Source organism: Corvus moneduloides, chromosome 5 (genome assembly GCF_009650955.1).
Source record: "Corvus moneduloides isolate bCorMon1 chromosome 5, bCorMon1.pri, whole genome shotgun sequence".
Lineage (NCBI taxonomy): Eukaryota > Metazoa > Chordata > Aves > Passeriformes > Corvidae > Corvus > Corvus moneduloides.
The window spans coordinates 6559932-6587903 of record NC_045480.1 but is presented as its reverse complement, the minus strand read 5'-3'; the positions used below and the strand labels follow the sequence as shown (position 1 = coordinate 6587903).

At 38.4% G+C, this 27972-nt stretch overlaps 1 protein-coding gene across 10 annotated transcripts in view; it reads left to right on the top strand.

The window, feature by feature from the left end:
* Positions 1-27972, top strand: part of CTBP1 (C-terminal binding protein 1) — a 236143-nt gene that overhangs the window by 204534 nt on the left and 3637 nt on the right. For 9 of the 10 annotated variants that reach the window (XM_032107965.1, XM_032107962.1, XM_032107963.1 and 6 more), the window contains 6 exons: positions 4721-4865; positions 8769-8975; positions 14755-14969; positions 18810-18940; positions 21078-21205; positions 24381-24498. In XM_032107965.1, coding sequence (XP_031963856.1) covers positions 4721-4865; positions 8769-8975; positions 14755-14969; positions 18810-18940; positions 21078-21205; positions 24381-24498 — 944 coding nt within the window. The remainder of the gene's footprint in view (positions 1-4720; positions 4866-8768; positions 8976-14754; positions 14970-18809; positions 18941-21077; positions 21206-24380; positions 24499-27972) is intronic. The other variant, XM_032107966.1, reaches the window with a different exon arrangement.

Genomic DNA, 27972 nt, shown 5'->3' with positions numbered 1-27972 from the left:
AGATTATTTATGTAGTTGTGTGTCTATTTGTATGTATATATTTTTAATATTAATTTTTAGAAGACTAGAAATACACTATCATATGTATATATGTCACATGTATATAGATGTAGTTTATATAGTGTGTGGATATATAGGCTTTTAGAGAGTGTGTTTTCAGGACCCTGCAAGTAAGTTTTGTTTGTTTGTGTAAAATATTTATATTTGTATTTATGGACAGTATAAACATAAGTATTAATGTTTAGGGTCCTCACTAGAGAGTATCCTGGCTGAATAAAGTTTATATAAAATGGGTGGGTTACTGACAGCACCATGGATCATAGGAGCCTAACAGGGAGCTGAGAGCTTGTAAAGAGAAGCAAGAACTTGTAAAAAGCAGCACAATCTAACAGAGCTTTGGAGAGCTACTAAATACCACTCAAGCACACTGGCTTTTCTTTTTAGCTTTAATGGTGTTGGTTTCACATGGGCCTTTTGCAGTGTTGTAGGGAGGCTTTGAGAACAGCTCTGAGTCTCTGCAGCCTTCCCCGTGTGACAGACTATTGGTTACAAATTCTACGCGCAGCTGCTTTTTGCAAGTTAAATAAGGCAAGGCCTACTCCGTTTTGGTAAAGTACATTTGTTCCACCCAAATGTGCAAAATATCTCAAGTCTGTTGGTGACACTGGAACATACTTTTTTTTAGGGATGACACATCAAACTTCAAGTCCAAGAAATGCAACGCTTTGTACTTTCTAGAACCAGATGAAATACAGCACTTTCTAGTGATGATTTTTGTTTTTAAGATTGATACCATGTCATATTCAACATGTAATTTATAATTTGTTTTTCTTTGCATTGAAGTACTTTGGCATTTTATCTACTGTGTTATGTTTCTGTACTCTGGATTTGATCCATGAGCATCTGGGATCAGCCTCTCGTAGTCAAATCTAGAAGTGTCTTCAGATGCTCCAAGAAAAGGAGGCCTTGCTGTTTAGTTCTTAGCATGTTGTGATAGGTTTATGTGTTTTTGTAAAAGTAAGCAAGATAGTCAGAGTTCTTCCCCACATAATGAGACATGTGTGTCACAGTGGTGACTATGCAATGTTTGGCATGATGGCTAAAATAGTGTAGTGCTGAAAGAAGGGGGAAAAAATGTAGATGGGAAAATGTTTAAGAAGGATTTCGACCTTTGGTAATCAGTACTCAGGATTTGTTAAGTTCTTGGAAATAAAAATGTCTCCTACTACTGTGTCATCTGTTCCCTAAGACCCTTGGTGACCTGGCATGTTGTGAAAGCAGAGTAGTCATTTTGAGGCTGAAGAACAGCAGAAAGATGTGTCCAAGCTGTTGTGATTGGAAAAGCTGTCAGCTTACAGAATAGGGAACGAAAAAGACTCAACAGTGAGCTGTAGCTCCACCTGGAAGGAAGTCCGAAGGCATAGAAATTAGGCAGGTGAGCTACATAATCATTTGGTAACAGAAGGAAGCCAACTTATGTCCTGTGTTTCAGCTTTTGCCTCAGATCCTTTATTCCCAGAGAGCACAGTTGCAGTGTGATGGAAGCAGGAATGGCTGTTGGAGGAACACGGCTGACTATTCATTTCCTGTCAGGTTTTTCCATTGACTTTCTTTGCAAGAAATCATCAAAGAGCATGGTCTGACTGCCACTACTCAGGCTGGTCTGGAATTTCTGCCTTGCCTGCTATCTCACTCACAAGTTTTATCTCTTTGTAGTAAAATTGTTCTTGAATTTGATAAAAATTCCATCAAGTTCATTGTGGAAAATGATGGTGAAGAAACACATGTTCTTCCTGGTTTTTTCAATGCATCCACCACTTCTGATAAATCATCAGTAAATTGCTCCTATGCACAGTTACTTTTTTCTAAAGATAATTTCATTTTCTGGAGTTGCTGATATTTAATTAAATTATCAAATTAATGTGATAAAACATACTTGCAGGGTATTACATTTTTAGCAGTGGATTTCCTTGCTAACTAGCCCATAATCCTAGGAGAGGCTCAGTCACTAAAAAGAAATTCTAAAAAATTTGTCACTTGCATTTGCTTGTTCCATATCCCATGCGATGGGTAAATAACTGCCTGTGGAAATGGCTAGTGTCAGCACTAAGCTATAGCTAGGAAATATTTTTCCTTGTATTGAACACATTCCCAAGCTTTCCAGTAGTTTTCTGTCTCCTCCTAGTGCCAAGCCATAACCTAAATGGGCCCAAAAAATGTGGTGTAATGGATCCAGACTAGTGCTATTAAGAGTCCAAATGCCAGTCTTGACTGGCTGAGTTAATAAAATATGCATGACTGTGAGATGAAAATTTGCTCCCCAAAGTGAATCACTGATTTTAAAACAAAAATGTCTGAGCCAGTTCAGCTGTGCTTTAACCCGTGTTGGATGCAGTCCTTAAAGCAGTGGCAGCTCTGCACCCCAAAATACACACACCACTGGCATTTTCCAGTCTGGGAGAGGAGGGGTCTGGTTGTCAGAGAGCCTTGGGGGTGTGTCCTCAGAACTTCTAAGCTTCTTCAATTTTTGCTCATCTGGCAGCTACACAGATGATGTTTTCTCCTGCAGCACAGCCATCCAGAGCAGGACAGGGGAAAATATATGTGATAGAACACAGAATAGGGGACGTGGCTTGTTGGAGACAACCAGGATATCATAAAGAACTTGACCTTGAAGCAGCAAGTGCTGCGACTGAATTTGAAGAAATTTCCACACACTGAGACTGGGAGATTCTTGAACAATTTTATTTCAGCCTCTAGTGGGAGCAGAAATAACCTAAGAGCATTTTAGGTGGGCTCCCTGGTCCTAAGAGGGACTGTTTCTTGTGTAGGGTGCCTCAGCCTTCGTCCGTGCCAGCTGTAATGTCACTGGAGAAGCAAACCCAGTAAACTGCTTTGGGTTTTTATTAACCCTGTGTAACAGGTCAAGGTAACACACACTCTGGTGAGTGCAGTCTTTCTGATTGGATGGATGTAATCTCCAAAGGACTTTTTTGCACCATTAAAATCAAGGAGTTTTATGTGTGTGTAATCATTTCATAAGTTTACAGCCTACAGCTGGTCTTTGAATTATGTTGTAGCTACATTCTTGAAGGATGTGTAATTTGTAATTTTTTTTCAGTTTTTGCTAGTAAATGCAAATTCTGCTCAAAGGAATCTGGTCTTTATCTGACTTAGAACTGAGGTTCTCAGTCCAGAAACACATGTTGAAATAGCATAAATAATTTTGTGAAGTATTCAGTGCTTCTCTTTCATTTTTCTGGAGTTTGGTTTTATTTTCTTTTAATTTTTTCTTAATGTATTTTAATTTCAAATATTGCTGCCGATCCTGGGTTCCAACAGTTGTAATCCTCTGTGTGTAATACCATGCTTTGCTGCAATAGTTTTTTAAAAATTATGTATGTTGATTATTTTTACTGACCTTGCAGTATACTAGGAAATGCTCATATGAGTAGAAATAACTCAGATGACAGAATCTGTACATGTACCAGACCCAAAAGTCAGTTGAGTAAGAAATTTAGAGCCTCTGCACAACTTTTATGTGAAGTGTGTCATAGGAATCTCTTGAAGTCATTACAGCTGGCTTAGCTACTGAAATGATTTGTGCATGTTTTGTGCCTCGTAGAACAATTAGAATATTAGCTATTGCATTGAAGGTACAAGCACAGGGAATTGCTTTGAAGAACTAAAATTGTGCAATTTGCATATAAAGAGGAAAATACTCTCTGCTGAAAAAATCCAAAAAATAAACTTGTATCAGCTGTGTGGGGTGCAGTGTCACTGATAGCAGAATGTAAAACTGCTGGGCATGTCTGGCTCCCTTCTCCATACCTCTTCCCTTCTTTCTCTCCCTACTCCACACCCCTTCCTCTTAAGTGCTCTTGAGTAGGTTGGATGCACTCTAACGTAATTTAGCTTATCAGGGGCTTCTGATTATCTTCTAATTTTGCTTTTTTGGTTCTCTTACAAATTTGGAGGTTTTTTCTGCAGCATTTTTGCTTTCATGCAATTTCTTATTTCTCAGAGGCTTTATGTTTTCCTGGATAATGTCAAGTTTGGTATCTCAGTTAATACCAATTTATGTGACATCCAGTTTTCCATTGGTGAGAGCTTATTTGCAGTGTCAATAAACTGAGGGACAAACACTTTTGTTCTTGTGTGAATTCACCGATTTCACTCTCTGTTGTCGAAGGGGTTTATGATCACTGAATGTTTTCTATTCAGGTATCAAATGGTTTAATAGGGCAGTGAATGCCTGTACCACTGTGTGTGGTGAAGAGATACTGCTCTGTAACTCCATTCAAAGCTGAATGTCAGCTGCCTAAGCATAAAATAATCACTGTTTGTGGGGAGTGTTTGCTCCCACGTTGGGCTGCTTCTGCATGTGCAGATGCAGTCCGGTGGCACTTGTACATGGGGTCAGTATGGCAGAGCATTTCCTGTGCAATGAAGAGAGTTTTCCCTCTTATTAAGAGCACAAGTGCAGATCATGTAGTTCTTTCAAAGCTGATCCTATCATGTTAGAATGGAGACTTCAGATGGAAAAAGACTTACTAAGAGGCTGGAAGATATTTGGAGAAATAACCTTTAAAAAAACTCTGAATCTGTATTTAATGCTTTTATGGTCTTTTTATACTTGAAAATAAGTGTATGAGATTAAGCTGAGATTCTGTGAAAGACAAACATAAAATAAGGTTTTTTTCCTCCATTTTATTTATAGGTACTAAATGAAGCAGTGGGTGCACTGATGTATCACACCATAACTTTAACTCGTGAAGACCTGGAGAAATTCAAAGCACTTCGAATAATTGTCCGAATTGGCAGCGGTTTTGATAATATTGACATCAAATCTGCTGGAGATTTAGGTATGGCTCTTACAGACTTTGTTTTGCATCTTGCCTCCAGAAATGTGATAACATCTAAATCTTTGTATTAATGTTTTCTGTGTATTTTATAGTAGCATCGTATGTAAGCTGTATAATTTTCTCATCAGAGTATAAAACTCATTATGGAGATACTAGCATTAGTTAATTAAGTGATGATATTAACAGCTTTGTGGCAGGATGACAATCCGCCTGTTCAATACAAACCCAAGGAGTAAGGCCATAATTTTTCATTTCTTTCTGTTTTACCCCAGTTGTATATTTTAACTGCTACTGCTGTAATCCAATTAAAAAATATAATTCCATCACCATGGCATACTACTTTGGTTTGAATAAAAAATGAGATCATTATCAACTGTCTGAGACTTATTTATGATGCATGAGTTTTAGTACTAAACCACTCCATAAAATAGAAATACCGATTTTATAGGAGAATCAGTTGTTGCTGTTTCAGGATAAATTGAGCTATGGGAACTCTGAAAAGGTGGTGCTTAACGTTTGACTGCAAAAAAAGCAGCAATCTGATTTGTACTTCCCCTTACTTTAGGTTAAACTGTGTCCTACCTGTAATCTAAAGGTCAGCCTATCACTTGGAGTAAAGATAATCTTCCGTTTATTTTCCAAGATTGAGGAGACCAAGTGTGTTTCCCATTATGCTCTGGGAAGATCTTGGAATCTTTATTTCAGTGTGGCAGTGCTTAGTCCTAGCAATAACCTCACTGATGTAGTGGAGGAGCTGGAGTGTGGTCTGTTTATCAGCTGATGATAGTAAACTATTCACCTGTTGTAATGGTGGCAGAGCCTTAACCACTCCTTGCTAAGTTTTATAAAGAACAGGTCTGGGCTGAAAGTATGCAAGGCTGTGTTCTGCCTGTTTTAACTAGTGCCACAGTCAGGCACATGTTGTGAGCCCCAGAAAACCTCTGTGTGTGGAGAGATTGGCTTGGGGTAAAATCCTAGATCAAAAGCCAGAATGTAGGTGCAGATCAAAGGCTCTGACCAGTCAGGAGCCCAATTTATGGAGAAAATCCCCGATAAGAGGAAGATCTTCACAGGTTTGCTGGCTGTTTTTTCTGCAGGTCTCTGTGCTGGATTGTAACCAAAGTTTATAACTTAAGTGCAGTCACATAATTCTTCAAGCCAGAGTACAGCAAATTTGAGAGTCTCATTCATATGAAATGCTAAATGGCCACATTGCTCATTATTCAGTTCCTATCTTGTGATTAGACTGAGTTACAAAGTTAATGTCCAAGCTGTCTGTGCATCCCTTAATTCACAAAATATTATTGTCCACTCAGTCAAATGCTAGTAAATGCTGGAAAGATTACAGTGTAAAATCTCTGATTTTAATGTTAAGTTGGGGTGAAATGGTTGGAATGAAATGTTACTGATACAAAGAGCCTTCCATTTGTTGAACTAGTGCAAGTAATACAAATCTTAAGGAGGTAATGTGAGAGTGATCTGCTCTTTATAAAAAGCTTTGATTTGCTTTTGAAATGTAGATTTAGGCCACAGAGTCCAGCATATTCCTGAACTTCTGTAGTAACTTCTTATTTTTCATAGAGCTGGCACACACATGGGGTTGTTACCAGTTTTTCCTATTAAGCATTATTTTATATTAGCACTTTCAATCTTGTTAGAAAGCATGAAAATATGTGTTTCTTGGATAAAACATGCTTTTGCTCCACTGTATTAATTGTTGACTAAAATATACATACAAGTTGTGGGTGTAGCTGCATGCAAATGAAGTGGGAGCTCAGGTAATGCAGGTTGACTCCTGTATTTTAAAGCATTGAACCTGTGCACAAAATCACTGGAAGCAATGGGAAAAGAGAAGGGAGCATAGATCAATGGATCTGGAGATGAGAGTATGCTGTCTTTTCCCATGTGAAATGTCTCTTCGTTTCCTTGCCTCTCTCTTGATGCTTTTTGTGGTTTGGTATGTCTCTGCCTTTCAAAAATGAGCTGCTTTTAAAGGTGAAGAAAAATAGGGAAAAATAAATTCCTGCCGTTCAGGAGAGAAATTACCTGACTTTTGTTCCATCAGTTTCCTAAGGAAAACTATTAGGGAGGATGGTATATTATTTCTCTTCCCAAAAACGTAACTCTTTAAGCTCCATCTAAAGCGTAATTTTAGTTGATGGCAGCTATTAGGAGACACATTTACTAAATTTACGTTGCCATCTAAAACCTGCGTTGTTGCTCCATGAAGAATACTTTTTTTGTATAAACAAATGCAGATGTTTAATGTGAAGTACTTAGAGGGATGTTATTTTTCAGTCTTTCACCTCTCCCTCCCAGTTGAGCTTTTTTCCCCATTTTTAAAAATGGTGAGTTTCCTGCTACCATGGATGTTAGCAGGATGCCAAGATTAATATTCCAGCAAATGATGCTGGTATATCTTCTTGTAAGTCTTAAGGGCAGTGACTCAGCAGACAGGCTTATCTCTACAGCAGAAGAAACAAAAATAGTTCTGCAGGTTCCTTGTGCTGGTTTTTAGTGGTGTAGAGAAAGCTGTAAAAAAGTACTGGGCAGCAGAATAAAGGCATTTGAATGTAAAACATAGTTTTATATAATATGAGCTTATTATTTGTCATATTACTATTGTTGCTATTTTTGAAGAGAATGTTTCTTCTTCTTTGCTTCATAAGATAATGCTGGCATTAGCTGAGGACTTAATGGATATTTAGTTACGTAAAAACTCAAAAAGTAAAAACAGTTTTCGGGTGTTTTTAGGAAACAAACCACTTTTTTTTCTTCTCCACCATGAAATTATACTGTGTGCTGTTTGTTGTCTCAGTCAGCAGAACTGAGACACAAACATTTGTGGGAGCTGGTGATTAGAGAGAGAACATGCAGTACATGGAAAGACTGAAGAGAGACAAGTCAAAAAGGACACAGGCTTTTCAAGCAAACATTTTGCTTAACTGCTGTGCATTGAGTACTGGAAGGTAAAAAGCAGAATGGGATAACTTGCATGCAATTACAATCACTTGTTGCTTCATCTGTTTTTTGAAGTAAAATGGGCTTATTGTGAATCTTGAATCAATCCACCTTCCGCAGTTTTCTGTGGAAATCTGTAACACTTAAAGCTGCTTGATGTTATGCTTGTTTCAGCTGGTAACTTTTCAGCTGTTAGGAACATGGACTTAATGTGGCATTACCTTTGTGTGCCATGGAGAAGCAGATTTTGCATTTCCCTGTTGACAATTAGATGGGTTCCCTTTAGTGTGGGGGACCAGGAAAAGCCTGGGATTTTTTTGTTGTAATTCTAAAAATCCCTGTGCAGCACAGAACAGATTGGCCTTCCCTGTATCACGATTATCTATACATGATTTGGAATTACTGACAGTCATCCTGTGAGGGCTTTATAAGAGTTGCTATCATTATAAATTATTTTATCCTTTTTGTAACTTGCATAGATAGCTTTTGGTAGGGTATTTGCTCAGTGGTGGAAGGCTAACTCGCACAATTAAATCCAAACATGATCATTGACCACTCTGTTGAGAGCAAGGCAGACTTCTCTTTGCTGTTCGAAGCACCAAGCTCAGTGGAAATGTAAAACACTTACCAAGACTCATGTTCTAAACTATCAGACATCTTCAGTGCTTTGCTTTAGTGGTTTCAGTGGCCTGTTTACTATCTGCCTTAGTTTGCAATAAATCAAAACACAATAATTAGTAATAAAAAATCAGACAAATAAGTTGGCACATAATTGTCAACTATTATGTGGTATTCTGTCTGCCATTACAGTCAGAAACTTAGTATTTGTGCAAGACTTGTTGAAACACCTGTAATTTTAAACATCATGCTCCTGTATTGCTGTTAAATGCAAAAAAGTAAGCATTGTTTGGCAACTGGCATCCTCTCCCCCACTGCTTGCAGGGATCGCCGTGTGTAATGTGCCAGCCGCCTCCGTAGAAGAAACGGCGGATTCCACCATGTGCCACATCCTGAACCTGTACAGGAGAACCACCTGGCTCCACCAGGCCCTGCGGGAAGGCACACGGGTACAGAGCGTTGAACAGATTCGGGAAGTGGCCTCTGGAGCTGCCCGCATCAGAGGGGAGACCTTGGGCATTATTGGATTAGGTACGTTGTCTTCATACGTGCTTTCACACTCATTGCTCTCCATTGCTTTAAAAAAATGTGAAGATTTGAACTGTAAAAATGGAACACTTGGTTCACTCCATGTCAAGCATTGTTTATAATCCCGCTTCATTGCTGGTGTTTTTATAACTCAAATGTTTTCCCTTTAGACATTATCATTTTCTGCAGAAAACTTATTTTATTGCTGATACTCTCTCAGTTCTTTGAGTTTCTGTACGTCTTTGTTGCCATATTGCTTGATGTCAGGCTCACTGCTTGTAAGAGAAGGACACATCATCACTTCCCTTTTCCAGGACAAGGATCCTGCTACTTCAGCCCAGTTACATGTGGATGTTTTATCCTTTATCTGTTGTCGTACCTGGTTTCGTTTGGACTTTCTTCCTTTTACTGTTTTTTACATAAGTAAAAAGTCTTTGCTGCAGTAACATCCTGCAGAGCAGTTATTTTGTGCATTTGATTGAGTTGGATCTGAAATTGTATTTCAACTCTAAGGAGAGGAAGAATATATGCAAGAAAGTTTGAAATGTTTCCAGACCTAATAAAGTTACTTACTTACCTGAATGACCCTAAATGTTTTTCAGCATCCAACAGATGGGCAGGCTTGCTTGAGATGAATTAATTATTGTCTGTTACAGAAGTAGAGAAAAACAAGTCAGTTTCTATATAAAAATAACTCAGTCATGTGCTTGTCTTACACAGATCTCATAGACTGTGGATGTAATTGCTGTGCTATTCATCCACAGGAATTCATAATATGATTTTGACAACAAAGCATCATACTTAAATGACTGCTTGAGTTACACATTGCTGTCAAATAACTCAAGCCACAAACTCTTACTTTTAGGAGCTGAAAATAGCCTGTTGTTACATAGTACTTATTTCAATGAGCATGCAATACACCAGAACCACGTTCACAATCAAAGAATTGCCTTCAAAATATGACTTCCAAGAAGTTAGTCATGAAGCTGCTTTCTCAAATCTATGCTCATGTAATTATGCATCTCATTTAAACACACAATGATTATTGTGCTCACAGTCACAGCATCTGTACATAAATAATAGACAGTTGCCTGCAGTGTTTCCAAAATGGAAATGCATACCTGGTTTTTGAAACTTAAGCTTTGGCTCACATGCAGTGTGCATATTTACTGGAGATATCTGTACTGGTGTCATTTAATTTGGGGTTTTTTTTGTACTGAACGAATTCAAACGTGAGACTAGAAAAAAAAAGTCTTTCATCATTGATGTCCTTAAGTGAGTTTTGTTGGTTTTGTTCTCGATGACTGAAAAGTATAGAGGAACAAGTGGATAATCAGATTGCCAGTATGTGTATAAAGCCTTACAAAATGCTAGGTTTTGGTTTCAAAAAGCAAGCCTGTTGTGTGCATGGTATACTTAAAAAGCTGTTAAAAGCTGATTTTTAAGGGCACACATCTGTTGCAATTACTGACCAGTCATTATCTCTAGCTTTTTTTTGTTCCCATATATTTCCTACAATAGGATATTCGCAGTTTCAAGGAATACTGCATTGTAAAGTCACTTTTGAAAACTTCCACTCTTCTTGTGAGCGCATGTGAGTAGGCACAACACTTTGATTCTGACCTGTTCTAACAAACTCCTGTCAATCTACACATTAATGAAGAGTAAAAATGTAGACTTAGAAGATTTACCAGAATTTCTGTGTGGGCACTTCTGGCACTTAGGCTGTGATGTGCACCTTTTTGTATTACAGATCACTGCAAGAGGTTACCTGTCTTGAGTTTCAGACTCAAACATGTATTTACAACCAAAAGATTTCCTTAGGTTGAGTTTCTTCACTAGTGGCCTCTCCCACGTCGGGAGTTCTGCCTCAGTTTATTATTTAGACATGTCAGTGTCAGAAGTGATGATCCACCCAGATGCTATGAAGTGAATGTATTACACACAAAATAAACAGTTCTCATCATCTGTTGCTAAGCTCTTTCTTCTGTTTCTGTGTAGTGTCTCAGTTTCTGTCCTTTGTCATTAACGTGTGTCTGAGATCATCTCCTCTCAACCACAACTATGTTTCTCTATTCTTTCTTAAAACTCGTGGTGTCTTCAGGAGTGGGTTGCTTAAATTTATCACTTTGCTGCTGCAGTAGCTAACTGCAGACCTTCTTAACATCTGTTCTGGGCTTTTCTCTTCTTCTGCCAAAAAGAAACACCCTAGCTCTTGCCTGTCTCTGTGCTAGGGAATGACTATGTCTCCAAAGTTTCATCTACTCACTTCCTTATCCACTGATCTAGCCAAGTTTCGTGACTCACTTGCCTTCTTTCCATCACCCACTCTCTTCTCTTTGCCTCTTCTCATGCATATTCCTGCTTTGACACTTGGTCTGTCCTGCTTAATCCTATTACTCCGTGTTCTTCCTTTAAAGTTAACCCCATCTCTCATCCTCTGCTTGTATTGAGCTTGAAGATAAGCAGAGACTCAACAGCATAATGCCTCCTTCTTGTGCTTGTTGGATCTCATCCGTCATTGTTGTGTTGTTTGGTTAGCCCCTGAGCTCCTTAGGGCACAGCGCATGCCTCTTTCTGTCTTTGTGAAGTGTCTGATTCTTTGAGCCTTACATTAATAATAGTATCACATCATTAAACAGCTGTCTTAGTCACTTTTAATCTTTATTACTATCCTGTGTCCTATATTTCAAGTGATGCATCACAAGTGTGAATAATAAGCCCTGCATTAAAAAAAAAAAAGCTATCTTTTCACCTTATATCTAGAAATGTAGTGGGTTTTATTTTTTTTAAGGAAGAATATTTATGAGCAGCAGTATGTAAGTACTTGGATGAATAGATATCTGGCCCTGGTTCTGCTCTAATGATAATTTTACAGCAATGAAGTCACACTCCCTTCCCCTTCCTTCTCAGTGAGAAATGCTGATGACTAATGACTTACGCATTTCCTCACCCAAGAAAGGTGAAATTCTTCCAAATAAATTTGTCTCCACATCACAGTGAATGTCACCACTCAGTTTGTCTTTCCTCACCTGTTCTATTCTCTCAACAGTCCCACGGCCCTACCTAGATGTTGGCCAAATTACTAACCTTTGTTTTAAGACAATAAAGCTTAAAGAGTTGTATGGTATTACTCTGCAATAAATGATCTACTCTTAGCAGTCCTACTGGCTTGTTTAATGTGCTCAGCAGGAAATGTAACGAAACAGCATTCTCCACATTTCAGAGTTCTGCAAGAAGGAGGAAAAATTACCCATATTCTCCATTGCTGTTGCACAGGCAGGGAAGAGCTGCTAAGTGAAAGCACTTTTTATTTGCATGGAAGTCTTCAGGCAGGTCATCATTATTTCCATGGTATCAAGGTCATTTTATAAAACTTTGTAATACCAGCACAGGGTGAGTGTTCATTGCCCTAGGGCTGAGCAGGGTACTTGACACCTCCAGCTGCTGTACTGTCACACTCTGATCAGGTCATTGGCAGGGTCAAGGTCAGAGACACCTATAAATCAGGACACTTGGGTTGGGAGGAGTTGGGAGACTTGTGGCAGAGTGAATGGATGAGGCTGTAACAGGAGACTTGGGTGTTTGGGTCTCTGAAATGATGAATGGACCTCGCTAGAGCTTTGATTTCTAAAACACACTTTGTTGCTTTTTGCTTCTTTTGCAATTGTATGCAACATTCATTTTCTGCATTCTTTTCAGACTACAGACCAAGAAATTCATTTAAGGTTTTCAGCTTAAGATTTTGCCCTCCCTGGAAGCAGCCATGAATATTCATAATAGTTCGATACACTCTTAACATACAGTTGTCCCAAAGGTGGGATGCTTTGTGTGCTGTATTGTCCTCAGTGTGTTGAGGTAGGTTTTGAACCACCCCTCATACCCAGGAGAGTCTTATATAATAGAAGTTTTTCAGGAAAGGGAAAAAAAAAGTCATAGGTTTGTGGTTCTTCTTTATGTCAGATGGGAGTTTAAAAAGAAACTGGCAAATTAACCTTGTGTCCAGCTGTGTATTTGTTTAATGACTAAGACTATGTATGAGTTGACAATTGCAGAAGACTTTTATCCCATAAAATATTTGTAATAGGATAATTCTGGTTAGAAATAGAGATGTAATTCCCAGGTGTTTGTGAAGGGAACTTTTGTGCCCACTGAAGAAGGCTTTGGTTTATTAGCCTGCTTGGGGTGAAGGAAGAGTGCAGCTTTAACTGGAGAGGCTGTTGTAAGAGATTTTGCTGTTGTGAATCCCCTCAGGTATTAGTGTTGTGAAGAGCGTAAAAAAAGAACAGATGTTACAGACAGAATGTTGCATGTGAAAATGAATGGAGCTGGAGTAACAGTTACATGCTTTGTTTAAAAAAAAAAAAAGTGTTTACAGTTGTGTGACTGATTCCTTGAGCTGTGAACTTGCCAAAATTTGGAAATGTACAATGTTTGTGCTTAAAATTTTCTAATTCAAATTTATGAAAACAGCTTGGAAAGCAAACAGATAACATGCCCGCAAATGTTGAAATGATAGATTTTGAGGAGTATTCTAACCTGGTGTCCCCAAAGAAAAGCAGACAGCCCCTGTCAGATTGATGTACTGTTTAATATTCCAAGCACATCTGTCACTAAGCACTGCAGAATTGCTGTGTTCACGTTAAGTGATCAACAAAAAACCTTTCTTCCTGTGGCTTCTGAAGTTTATTCAAAGAGAAACTGAAAAGCAGAGGGAAATCCCTTCAAGCACAATTGGAAAGAGATGGGATTTCCCTGGGTTAATTTGATGCTTTTTGAACAAACTTAGATATTACAAAGGAAAACTTGTTGACTTTTCCCCCCCCCCCCAAATGAGGCATTGTTATTACGGTTTGTCAAGTGATGCTTTTGAAACATCTTTATCCAACATTTGTAGTACTCTAACATGAATATCTAGTTGTAAGCGTCTTAACTTGAAAAGTGTGTTAGTTCTCACTCTCCAAAATGCCTGTAACTCATTAGATGTACTCAGGGATTTTTTTTTTTCCCCTCTCTGTTTTACTGGTAGTGTGTCAAAGGGAAGTGGTATGGAGTCATGCCCATACAGCAGTTCTGGGCACAGCTCTGAAGTATGACAGTAAGGAAAGTGGAACAGAAAAGCTAAGTTCAGTGTGAATTCCAAATGGGACTACACTCGTCTTAACTAGGTGCTATACTGTGTTTATTAATCATTCAGGTAGCTGAATAAAATTTATTTTAAAGCCTTAGATGACAGAATTCTTGTAGGCATTTTGATGCTGGAAGGATGTTACTCAAAATGAAAGAAGATACCAGAAAGGAGATTCCATGTATTGACATCGGTTGTGCTTCAGATTAAACAAATTATCTGTCATTACATCCATTTTTGAGGATTAGTTTTATAGCTTTTTATTAAAGCTAGCTGGTTTGACATGGGTAAGGATAAGCCCTTGGCAGGATGTGTTCATAGGCAGTGGTGTTTTGCCATGTACAGGCCCAGCAGGCAAGCCTTGTGTTACCCAGATTATTGCAGATTATGTGACATCTTCTGGCATTTCAGATATCTGGTTACAAAAGGTGCAAACCTCCTGCTTTGTTTCAAGGTAGTGTGAAACAGTCCAGATGTACCATTTCTGACCTCAGTGATGGTTTTCAGTGGGATGGGAGACGCCTCTGTTTTCTGCATTTCCAGTTGCTGTACAAAGTGTTACGGTTTGATACGAGCGTTGCCATCAGGAAGGAGGAGGTTACCTTACAGCAGCTGCTTCACATCTGCTCTCATGGCGTGTTTATCTTGTTCTAGGGCGTGTTGGGCAAGCAGTAGCACTACGTGCCAAAGCCTTTGGCTTCAGTGTGATTTTCTATGACCCATACCTCTCGGATGGGATGGAGCGTGCTCTGGGACTGCAGCGGGTGAGCACTTTGCAGGACCTGCTGTTCCACAGTGACTGTGTTACCCTGCACTGCAACTTGAATGAACACAATCATCATCTTATTAATGACTTCACCATAAAGCAGGTAATAATCTCTGTGGGCGTGCTTCACACCAGTGCTGCTTGCTAACTTTGTATAGCATTTATTTCTGTAAATAGACAGATTCTCATTTGATAGAAATTTTTCTGTTTTGTTGCTGTAAGATCAAACAGGTCTATAATTGATTAGGAACTAGCTGGTTGCTTATATATTGTTGCTTTTACTGTTTTTTTGGCTCAGTAATATTGCATTTGTGGAAATAATTTGCTCTTCTTAATATCGCTCAGATTTAATGAAGTGGCATTGATATAAAAGCACTTCTTCTCTGTCTTGTAGCTACTTCCTTCACGTGTGTATTTTCAGGTAGCAATTCTGCTTTTCACTGTTGTCCCTCAGTTTGAGTTTCTTCGATGCAATTTAAGGATTATGACTAAATGGCTCCCCCCTGTGCTCAGTCCCGATTCTTGCAGAGCACTTCAAGGATGGAGCTCATTTACAGCATTACGTTATTGGGAAAAATAATGTTTCTTGGAATTAGTACTAACCTCTCCCTAAAGTTGTAGGTAACATGTAAAATAATTTCAAAATCTAGGTGTAGTAACTGCTTTGTTATTGACTAATTTGATAGTAGAAGCCAGACACTTAATGAAAAAGTTTGACTCCAATTTCAGTGTAGCCAGAAGTAAAACACTGAGACTAAGAATGGAGGCAATGTACAGGAAGGACACCCTAAGACAGAATAGTTGATTTGGCTGTTCTTCGTATCTATATAAATATATAGTGGGTTTATTTGTTGGTAACAATGACAGTAGCACTCCTTTGCAGTAAAATCATTGCTTGTCATCTGAGAAATAGTTTGTACCTACTACTCTGGAACTTCAGAACTGAATATCTTGCTGAACATGTTCCACAGTCACATAGGATCGTGGCAGAAAACTGACAATGCAACACACTTCCTGATTTGAGAGTTTAGGGATTTTGCAAATCCATCGCAACATAAAATCAGGATTTAGGATTTAAAACTCTAAAAAATTAAGAAGCTTAAAATAAAACCTGTAAGAGAACAGATCTCTGTCACCCTGCCCTGAACACTGTCTTTCGTTGTGTGGCTAGGTACGTTCAGTGATTATTACACGGTGAGATATCTTTGCAAGCAGACACCTAGACCCAAAAAGCATCACATTGACTTCAGTAGGAGTGCTGAGCAATGGTCACTTTATTTTACAGCAGATGTGAAACTGGGGCCAGTTCATCACAGGAAGTTTTTGAGTGGAGGCAGAGAAATGTGTTGAGCTATGGAGAAGGCACAGTGCATTAATCAGAGAAACAAACAAAGGAAAACATGCTAAAACTGAGTAATACCGTCTGAAATTAAATGCCTGTAATAAACGGCACTGGAAAGTATCTTTTAAGCGTTTATCTTGGTATTTGTTATCCTTCATGATCAAAGCAAGGATTAATTGAAGTGTTATAGATAGTTCTTGCTTTGGATAAGAGTTTGGGTGAAGCAGTCTGGATAGTAAAGCGGATGTGAAACCCATGAAATTGTAACCCCTCTGACTGCTTAGTTTGTGTAAAGCATATTCTGATTTAGGCTGACAGATGTTGGAGTTGGCCTAGAATTTCTAGAGAGCACTGCATACCATTTTTGTCCAATATTGCATGCTCATGTAATAACCAGTTTTTAAACAAAGTACAGAGAAGTATGGTGCATTTCATTTCACTGAAGTCTCACCCTGAATTTTGTTGAATCTGAAATGACATAAACTTAAAATGTCTTTGAAAATTTGATGTCTGTCTCCTCTTTAAGTAGCATTTCTAGTGAATTAATCATCATTCTCTCTAGCTACCTTGCTTGTCCTTGTAGTCCCAGAGTAGCTCAGAGAAATGTTTCAATGAACCTGGGGTATCCAGGTGGTCTTAAGAGACCGAGGTCATCTTTAGTTATACAGATTTGAGAAAAAGACACTGCAGTTTAAACACAATGCTTTTAAAAAGCAACTCTGCAGGTTTAGTGTAGGTGAATTTAGCAGACGTCAGCAGTTCCAGCTGCAAAGCTCTTTCAAGCTTCCACCCATTGTTAAGGATCTTCTCCAGCTGCATCCACCCTGACAGTTTATCATGAGTCACGTAATTCATTCCCTCTAGAATGCATTTATGCAGACATGTTCTGTTTGATTTGAACATGTCTTAGTGCTAGTTATGGAGTTTTGTAAATAGTCCTAAAATGAAAACTCAAGCAAGGTTGTTGGGCAGATTGGACAGAAGGGGTTTTAGCAGAGTTCAGTTTAATTAAAATTTTCATGTCCTTTAGAGGGCCTGTAAATACATGAAGCTGTACTTAAAACTCACATTATCCATTTGCACAGAAATAGGGAGGGTATATGAGCTCCCATGAGCCTTTATGGTGTGTCTGCACTGGTGTGATTGGCTCTTGGGAGAGCCCACCTGTGCTGGTTTTTGTACAGTTCCCACAACTGACTCAAGAACTGGAGATGCACTGATTGTTCCCAAAAGGAATGTCTTCTTGTTACCAGACCAGATTAAGATCCTGCCCCTGTTTCTTTGCTGTTCCGATTCCCAAGTTAATTACATAAAGGTGAGGGAAGCAGCCTTTAGTTCTGCTCCTCTAAGTGGAGTTTTTGCTGTACAGACCAATGGATGGTTCTCCTGTAGGCCCAGGAGTCTGCAAATGGAGAGAGGTGGGGTCACATTAAACCTAGAGAGTTGGCCAGTAAAATGTGTTTTTTTCTTTACAAAACACTGAAAACATGTGCATATTAATATTCTCTATGACCTCATTAAAAAAAAAAAAAAAAAGGCTGACTTTTATTCAAATCTCCTTGTTGTTCATGAATCTGGCATTTAGTGTAAGGATCCATTTACCTAAGGTTTAGTTTGATGTGTAGGTTTTATGAAGTTGAGAAGGTGTCAAAATGTTGGGGTTTGCTTATTTTTATGGTGAGAGACGGAGTCAGTACAAAATGAGATTTTCATTATTCATCTTCACCATGGCTCCTGCTTTTCATGTGCTTTCTGTCATGCACAGTGGTGTTTGAGACATCTGTTAAAGATGAAATACCAGGGTGGCTGGAAGCAGGATGTTGTAATTTATGTTTTTTCAGTACCATTTCTCTTATTTAAACCGCCACTTTGTTTTCAAGTTGTGGATATATTGTGGTGTAAATTCTTGTAGTTTTCTCCACACAGTGTCATCTACAATGCTAATCTGCACAATGCACAGCACAGCTTCTCTCCTGGGCACACAGCATTCTCAACCAAATTCATTTTCATGCCTTTTAATTGAATAATAGAAGAATTCTTTAGACCTTTATTTGAAAAGTCTCACAGGGGAGGAGGAAGCTGAAGTAACAAAAATAAATAATACATACATCTACTGTGTTTGGCAACTAAAGGAAAAGTGTTTGAAAATCCAAAAGTATTGATTTTTCTGAAAAATTCATGTAGGCTTTTATTTGTGTGAAAGTTGAAAGCCACAAAATATGAATTTATTTAAGAATGTGGTGTAGTTTCTGTCTCATGCAATTTCACAGTGAAATAAAAAGGCATAAAATGATCTGTCACTTTCATATGCACAGTTGTGTCTTTTGATCATGTTACTGCACAATATCTGAAACAACGCTTCTATTAAAAGACACTACTTACAAGAGACAAAAGGTTATTAAGTGCTGTGAAATAGCATTTTATGTTAGAAGCATCACATTTGGTGGTACTTTCCAATGGAAAGGGAAGACAACTGTTACAGTTTAAACCAGCTGAATAGCCTTTGTTGTAATGGATGCTTCTTTTGAGTAAAAAATAATGCCACAACGATTTTATTTCATTTATTTTTATTTCATCATTCTTGTTTTTAACTTTCCCTAGATGAGACAAGGGGCTTTCCTGGTCAACACAGCTCGAGGTGGGTTAGTAGACGAAAAAGCACTTGCACAGGCCCTGAAGGAAGGAAGGATACGAGGGGCAGCCTTAGATGTACATGAGTCAGAACCATTCAGGTGCTTTTCCTTTTCTTTTCTTTTTATTTTGTTCGCTTTCTTATTTTTAAGTCTTAGTGCATGATACAATCAACAGCAACAAGTAAATTGAGTTTTCCGTTCATTTGATAGCTAAATACTCCTTAGCAAAGCAACATGAATCTGTGCAGCACTGGGCTAATGCAAATGTAGATGGAGCTTGTGTATGTGGTTAGAAGTGAAAAAAGTGACATCCAAGATTTAATTCCTTAAAAAGAAAAGAAAAAACAAACAGTGGGTTTATTTAGTAGAAATAACAGGGACCTGAGTTCAAATCCAGGTCATGGCTTTGGCCATGACTTTGAGGGGAGTGCACCTTTGCCATTGATGCAGCTCTGCAGGCAACTGATGTCAGAACAGAGTCTTTCAAAGGCAAAGAGTTGAGATGTGGTGTGAGAGGTAACTTGCTTTATGACACCTTTCTGAAGGAAAAAGACATATGTCCAGATTGCCTCTGCAGGAAAGCCATAAATGGAAGAGTTTACAGAAAGTTCAGGAAGGCTATCAGAGTGCAGGTTTTGTTTTGTTTTGTTTTACCCTCTATCAGGGAAGTAGTAACTCTACTGTCAGTAGCAGGGCTGGTAGCACAAGTCTGAGTTTTTGAATGACTGACAAGTCCAGTGTTTTAGGCAGAAATGTACCATACCCCTAAGTGGCATTGGCATTGAATTACCAGCACTCCTAATCAAAATGAGCCTATTTCATATGTCCTTGAGTCTTGAGAACAGACTGCTGCAGCTTAGTCCTTGCATGTGACAAGCCTTTTTCAGGCTGGGCAGGGAAAAATGTTATTTTTAACTGGAACGATCCACATCAGTTTTTGAAGAATAACAGATTCAGGGCAGGTTGTAAAGACTGGAGAGAGGACAGTATCTCTCTTTGCAGCTTGAGGGGGAAATAGAACCTTTGAAAAAACAGACTAATATCCTTTTAGTCAGAATTTTTATATATCTACTGAGGCATGATGCCACATCACAAATATTTAATTTTATTTATGCATACCCTGGATTAATTTACTCCTAAATGTAGTCATTGCAATGCAGTAGTGCTGTGCAAAGTCAGAGTGTAGCAGCTCAAGGGACTTCCAGCTACATACATTCTTCCCAGTTCCAATCTGGGATGTGCACAAGCAGCCCGTTGCACCTCTAGGAAGCCCCATTTACTGCATGGAGATGCCATCTGCAGAGATTCAGTTGCAGGATTACAGCCACAATTTCCTTTGGCTTCAGTGCTGCATATCTATCTGATCGCAGCATGCAACTCTTTATTCAAGAGTTTTGCCAGATATTTTGATGTTTATTGAACTACAGATGAAATCTATCATTTTATGAATTATTATCAACTCTGAAAGCACACTTTTGTCTTAAAATATTTGTTCTCCTGTTGTTACAGTTGACTGCAAGATTATTAAAACTGAAAATAAATATGAGGAGCAAGTTTCCATTATTTTCAATTTCTTTATTTGGTATCTGTGATAACACTTTTACACAGATTCATTGCTTTCCCTGAAAAACAGTCTGTAAAATAAATTTCCTTATTTCTGTGGAGTTTCTATAAAGGAATGGGAAACAAAAAATAGTTAAAAATAACAGAAAAAAAAGTGTGAATTATCAAAAAGCCATTGAGGCTGCTGATGGACACTCTTCTGATTTGGAAATAATTGTAAGATTTTTTTTTTCTTTAAACGATTAAATGTCATATTAACAGAAAGATAAGTGCTTTGTTGGTTAATGTAATAAAAGTAAAATTGTGATGAACTGAACAAATGGAGTGGCATCCTAAATTATTTTGGGTTTTCCTTTATGCATTTCTACCCCAAAACTGGAGTGGCAGTGCTGTAGTTACAGTAAGTGCATTGGACAGAAGCTAATGTTGCTGCTATACTTAAGTTCTATCCTTTGAGTCTATAAAAAGTGGTTGTTGCTTATTTATACCGTGAGTAGTACATTTAATTAACGGACAGAACTATAAACAAACTCAGTAAAGAATAGAAATGCCGTTCTTTTCTGTTGTAGAAATTAATCTGTGTATGTACAAATCCATCTGGATTCCCTCCCTGCTTTCCCCTTGCACCCCAATATTTTTTTGTCATTTGATCTTGTTTTAAATTTTCATTTAGCTTTAGTCAGGGCCCCTTGAAGGATGCACCAAACCTGATCTGTACCCCACATGCAGCCTGGTATAGTGAACAAGCCTCAATTGAGATGCGGGAGGAAGCAGCACGAGAGATCCGAAGGGCGATCACAGGTACTGACTCACATTATTATTAGCTCCTTCACTGTGTAGTTATTTTTAAGAAACCTATTTCTTCAGTCTTGAAAGATGCTGAAAAGAAGCAGCCTTGGGTTTTGTTTCTAATATTTGGAACACAGAAATGAGCAAATGCCCACTAAGTCTGTTCTCAGAACTGGAACAACTAATTTTGGAGTTTTTTTGCAATTACAAAGGGAAGGCAGACACTGCAAAATAAGTACTTTTTCATGTAAGAGAAATGTATTTATATGTGAAAAATCTTCTCCTTTTTTCCTTTGTTGCATGTAACTATTACCCATTTGATGGATTTGACTGCAAGTCCTCCTGGTACTGCTGGTATCTTCCTTAGCTTTTCCTAGATGCTCCCTTATACTTGTCATGAGCAGTTCTCTACGTAAAGTTTTCAGTATTTTGTTGGCAGGTTATTCTATTTTAGATATTTACCTCTTTAAAGCCTTGCTAAAGAAGTCTGGCATTTTAAAGGGCAGAGTGTCTTTGTTATGTAACTGCCATGTAATTGTAAACTGCTCACATAAGAGAAAACAGTTACGTCTCGAACATGCACTGCTAATAAATAAAATGAGAGGACTGAGCCATTTGGCATGGGTTTGAATCCCTTGTAGCCTAAAATAAAAGGAAGGATTTTCATACTGGAAAATGATTCATTAAGCACTAATGTTTTCTCTTTAGTTGGACTTTGCTGTGTCCCCCTTGGCGATATAGTCTGAATGCTCTGTAGACATGCAGGGCCATCTGTGTCACCTTGAGAGTAGTTCAGTGCCAACACATTGCTCTGTTACACAAAAAGTACTGGCAGTAGCCTTCCCCCTGGCTTGTGCCTAGAGAGGCCTGGCAATTTAGTTTCATTTATAGCCTGTAAAGAAAGAAGATTCTCCTCTGGCTGCTAATTAAAGGTGCCTTTTAAACTCCTGATCTGAATTGTCCTTTACTGGACAATTTCACTCTGTTTTAGAGGTGACCTGAAGAGCCTGACCATCTCTTTGCTGGATCAGGTCCTTGTGGCTGTACTCCAGAACTCTAGTGATACATTTGTTTGTTAGGGTGTTCAATAACTGCTGCCTGCTCTCTTGAGAGAGATTGCACAAACCAGCATCTGATACATGCCTGGGGGAGGATTGATGTGCAAATTGGCATTAATAGGCTATGGACTGAAAACTAAAGAAGAGCCAGCAATCCAGAGCTAGTTTTTTGTTAAATTTGTGGAGTAGCCCAAACATATGTGCCTAGGAAGGCAGATCTACAGTTCCTTCAAGTGTGTGATGGTGCTCTCAGAGGTCTGTATCATTGATTTATATCGAAGCTGTCAGCACTTCAGTGTTTGCATATGGTTTTTAGTAAGATCAAACTGAGACCAGCGTTAAGGAGGTGAGAATGACATTGAATTGCAGTGAAACAAATGTAGGAAAGATACAGGAAATGTGGGATAAAGCTGGATGTATGAAAGCCATAGGGGAGCATAAAGAAGAGAGGGTGTAGAGAGGGAGAATAATTGGAAAAAGGTGTGAAGTGTAGGAATGAAGGCTATGACTACCATCTGACAATAAAAATGTTAAGTGTTTCTGCTGTTGCTTAAAAGTCAATGATGTTGTGATGTGTAAAATAAGAAGTAATCAGCAGAGATTAAATACCTTGAAGTGTATTTTTAAACTTGAAAGCATTCCAAGTATGAAATAAAGAGGACCACTGGAATGGAAGTAACAGGAAGGCAAGCATGAGAGACTAGTAGAGCATGTCTACAGAAGTTAGCAAAATGAAGAAGGAGGGGGGCAAAGAGGATGACAGGATTGAGAAGGATAAGCATCAGAAGAAGAAATATACTGTTTGTGGACCGTTCTGGCAGAAGTTTAGATGGATGTATATTTCAAGTACATTTCAAAGGTGATTTCTAGATGGTTGGAATTCACCCATAATGGGGCATATACTTCACCTTGTTCAGTATTGCGCTAGAAGCCCTTTCAGCTTGTGCACAGGAGATGTGACAGGTTCAGGGACATCAGCTGAAGTCATGGAGTAACACCTGTTCAATGGTATACGCTGCACAAAAAGCAGTTTTGTGACAAGGGTTTTTTACAGTCCCATTGTGGCTAGGCTGATGGATAGAAAGAGCAGGCAAAGATAGTGAAGTCCTTAATCAAATTTCCAGAAGGAAGCTGGAGACAGAAGGCTGAATTCTTTAATGATGGAGCATGGTCAGTTTTTGACACGGTTTGTGGAGTACTATTGCCAGCAGTAGCAGGGGTGGACTCAAATTTATCTCTTTCTACCCCTCTATGTGCAAATGCACTGTAAGAATGAACTTCAATAAAGACACATTAAAACAGATGTCAGAAAAAACACGTGCTCTAGTTGGTCTCTCTCTTGTTAAAATAGGTGGAAACATTCCTATTGCTATGAAGAAAATACGTGTTGGATCTGCTCAGGTCATTTGTTGCAGGGCTGGACATAGTTCTGCAGAAGACAGTCACAGGCTTGTCCAGTATGTGCTGAATCAGGCTGACAGATTTTCCAGTCTTAAAACTTCAGTTGTACTTCAGAGGTTAAGGAAAAGTTTTGAAGAAATGAAGAAGGGACATTCTGGTGTATTTTCATTTTATGTAGGAATGAAAGGGATGGCTGATACATTGCAGTAAATAAAAGTAAAGAACAGTTTAGATAAAGAAGGGAAAGATAAGGAGGACAGGGAATAAGTGTTGGTCATATTCAGGTTTATGGCACAATTCCATTCAGAATTCTGTATTTTTCATTAGGTGTTTCTAATTGCTGGTACAGGTGGAAGGAAAAGGAGGAAAGTGATGTTAAGGACAGAGAGTGGGCAGCTAGATTACTGAATTTGATTGGTAGCTATGCTCTATATTTAAGTTACAGCTTCTTGGAAAGATGAATCTTATTGGTTTTGGTTTTATTGAAACCCTGTGTACAAGAGATAAAGAGAGACAGGGAAATGAAAATTAAGCAGAGCATTTCAGACATTATTGCCTGAGTCCCAGACAAAAGGATACAGCAAGAATCAGAAACAAGCTCTTTGTGTCATTTTTTGTCTTGATTTAAATATGCAAGTATTTCTAAGTATTCTTAACACAGACATACTAAGAGTATAAGGCACACAGTTTTTATACATTTTTATTTTCTCTTCCTTGCTTCATCTTAGGTCGTATTCCAGACAGTCTGAAAAACTGTGTTAACAAGGATCACTTGACTGCAGCTACACATTGGGCCAGCATGGACCCTGGAGTTGTTCATCCAGAGCTTAATGGTGCTGCATACAGGTAAGTGTGCTGAAGAGGTAGAAGAAATACCTCCATAATTCAGTGTAGGTATTCAAGAATAGATAAAAAACCTTCCTAATAATGAATGAAGTGCTTTGGGATTACACACTAGCTACATTGTTTTTGTAATTGTTGTGTTCAGGGGAGTAATCATGTTTTGCTATTGATGTCAGTCATGCTGTGTCTAAATATCAATCCTCTTACAGTCTTTTTTTGTTGGGTTAGTATGTGAACAATATACATTTGTTTGTATATTAAAGTAAAATAATTCTGGTCATCTCCAGTGTCACAGTGGAAGTTTTATGCTCCTTTGCTCAAGGTAATGATGCAGCTGTAGGTTACAGAAAGACTTTCAGTAATAAACTTAGGTTGTTTTGTGGCCTCCAGACACAAGAGAGAACAAGTAACTCAGTATTGAAAACAGTGGAACAGCCTGTGGTGATTATGAAAATATGTTTAAAATAGCTTTTTCTTAATTTTATGTCTAATTTTTTAGCAGAAGCATTTGAGTGGCTTGATCTGTGTATTCTCAGTCAACTGTGAAAGCAGGTCTTAATAATTAATAGAAGGGGACCATTTTTTACATCTGATGTGCACATTTCATAGTTATTTTGTTTGCTTGAGTCTTTCTCTGTCCCTTTATCCCTAGCAGCTATTATAGCAGCAGATTCTTCCTAGTAGCCAGCTTCAGACAATTTTTATTTATGAAAAACATCTGCAGTTTTTTTTATTTTTCAGTATGATATTTACACATAAGTAGGATGAAAGTGGTGGAGAAAGCTACAAATGCCTGCTTCCCTCAATGCCTTGAGGAAAGGGACAGTGCAGTGCTCTCATTATGTTGTCATTCCTCTTTATCCTAATCTTTCCACTGTCCTTCTTCACCTGTCCTTCATCTACTTTACCTTGTTCATCTTCAGTAGGACTCCCCATGCTTTTAATAGAGGGGGGATTCCTGGTTTTGTCTTACTCCACATGGGAACCCAGCTGTGCCCTGCTGAGAAGTGAAGCAAAGTTATCCTGTTTCAGTGACTTGGAACAGTCTCATCAGAAAGTGTTGGAGAGGTGTCAGGGATGAGTGTCACCATCCTCTGCCACAGTCTCCTTATCAGTAGCCATAAGTGCACTAAGGGAAAAGAATAACTTGGATTTGGTGATCACATAACTTGAAGCTGTTTATTTCTGGAAGTATACCCATAGCCCTAAATATCTAAGAAGGGTGTTTTATTTGCTTAAATGAGAAGCTCAGGCACATGTGTTCTTCTCCACACAGCATCTGGTTTCATGGACTTCAGTTTGGAGTAGTGAGGGTATGGCCGAATGTAATTGGGGTTTATAGGCAGGTGTTGCTGGACAGGAGGTAATAACTCAAACTCTGTCATGGCAGTTAGGAACAGGGGTCCATGCCCAAATAAAACGCAGGTTTTTGTTCTCATTTTGGGGGTCACAAGTCCAGCAGAAGCAGGCTTTGCAGCCAGAAATTAATTTTAACCTAGGAATGTTTGGGGAGTTAATGATTTGCAAGGTAAAGACCATATGTATTCAATTTAAGCAGGATAAACACAGAACTGAGTGGCTTTTTAAGACATTATTTCAGTCAGTTTTTTCGATAAAGAAAATTAATTGTAAAATTATGATTTAATTATTTTCAAATGCAAAATAAGACTAATTTTAATAGTTATACAATAAATATTAAAAACTTTTTGGAGGGGCAATAGAAAAGTGTTTGAATGTGGATGAAGGCAGTTGTTATTATGTGAAGTGCAAAATATGCATCACGTGAAGCTCAGGTTTTATGAAGAAATTGGTTTCAATAGCAGTGTTTGCTGATGCTTCATTCCTACCTGGATTAAGTAAAGCATTTGAATTGATTGTTCAAACCAAAGTTTTCTGTCTTTTCTTTGCAATCCAAGATTGTGTTCAGCTAAGTGAGTTCTGGAGTCTTTCACAGACTGTATGATGTTTCAGATGTGCTGATAACTGTATCATATTCATGTAATTGCACTAGAAGATAAGACCTGGGATAATAATTTATATGTTAAAAAATGCAAATATCTCTTGGTGTACTAAAACTAACAAGGCTGTTTTTTTCTGGGTGTATAATTCACTTGTATTTTGATATAGGACAGAAATCTCAAATTATCAGACATTATCACAAGCCGAGAACATTGAGCATTAGTCAGCACAATGTAATCTAGATAATCTGGATATCATCATATTCTGGGGAAAGCAAAACCATTTACTGTGTGTAGTGCAAGACACCCTATCAACACAAAAGGTCATGCAAACAGGACCTATCCCATGGGTAAAGATCAACAGTACTCCTGAGAAAGAGTTATTTTTAGTGGTCTTGGTGAAGCAGCATAACATACCCTGATCTTGTGTTGTTGCTGTGTATTTGTTACCGAGCTGCCTGTGAAATAACCCCCTGCCATTTCCTGTGTCACAGAGCAGGCAGGTCATAGGCACAGAGAAATTTGACAGCCAGAAACAGTGATTGTACCATTTATAGACATTTCCACACATCTTCCTGCCTCCTAACAGATAGGAGATAAGGGTAGATATGGCTCTGAGCAACCTGGTCTAGGGGAACGTGTCCCTGCCCATGGCAGGGAGTTGCAACATGGTCTTTAAGGTCCCTTCTAACCCAAACCATTCCATGTTTCTCTGAGTATCTGGATACTGAGAGGTACTTGGATGAGAATAGCTGGATATTGCTAATTCAGGAGTTATTTCATGTTGAGGTACTTCAGTGGTGATTTTCAGACTCAGTGCATGATAACAGCATGGACTTAAAAATTTAACCTCCTTTAGGACAGACTCAGTTTCTTGAACAGAGCTTAACATAGCGAGTTCAAAGTGCTTTTGCAGTTCAAAAGATACAGGAGGTTAATGTAGAAATTAAAGTTGCTCATCTTCTGTAATTAAGAGGGCTACTGTATTTTTCCTCCTAAGTTGAGACTACATGGGGGAAAGGGGATGGAAGAGTATGAATTAACAGAAGAGGTGTAACTGATTGCTCACTTCTGCTTTCACAAAAATTTAATTCAGTGGACATTTTACCTGGAAAACATTTCAACTTACTGCTGCCAGAGGAGGAAGATAGAGAGGAACTTCATAAAATGCTGGAGAGGATGTATTTGCTGTTTAAGAATAGAAAAAATGGGAAGAATAGAGAAGCAGTAAGTAGCAAGAAAAGGGAAAGGTATATAGAACAGATATGCTCATGGGTAGAGACGTGAGTTTATGTGCCATCCTTTCAGAGAAAGGATGTGAGCAACACTGACTGAAGTAAAAAGGGACAAAAATTACAAAAAGAGGATTGCAAATTAGGGTTAGGAGTTGTCCAGTAAAACACAGTTTCTGTAGAGCAGTATGTTATCTGGATTTTGGCTGCTGCTACTGTGTAGCTTTAGGACAAAATAAACAGTTGTAGGACCTCTGGATGTTACTAAAAGTCTGTAGGAAACCTGT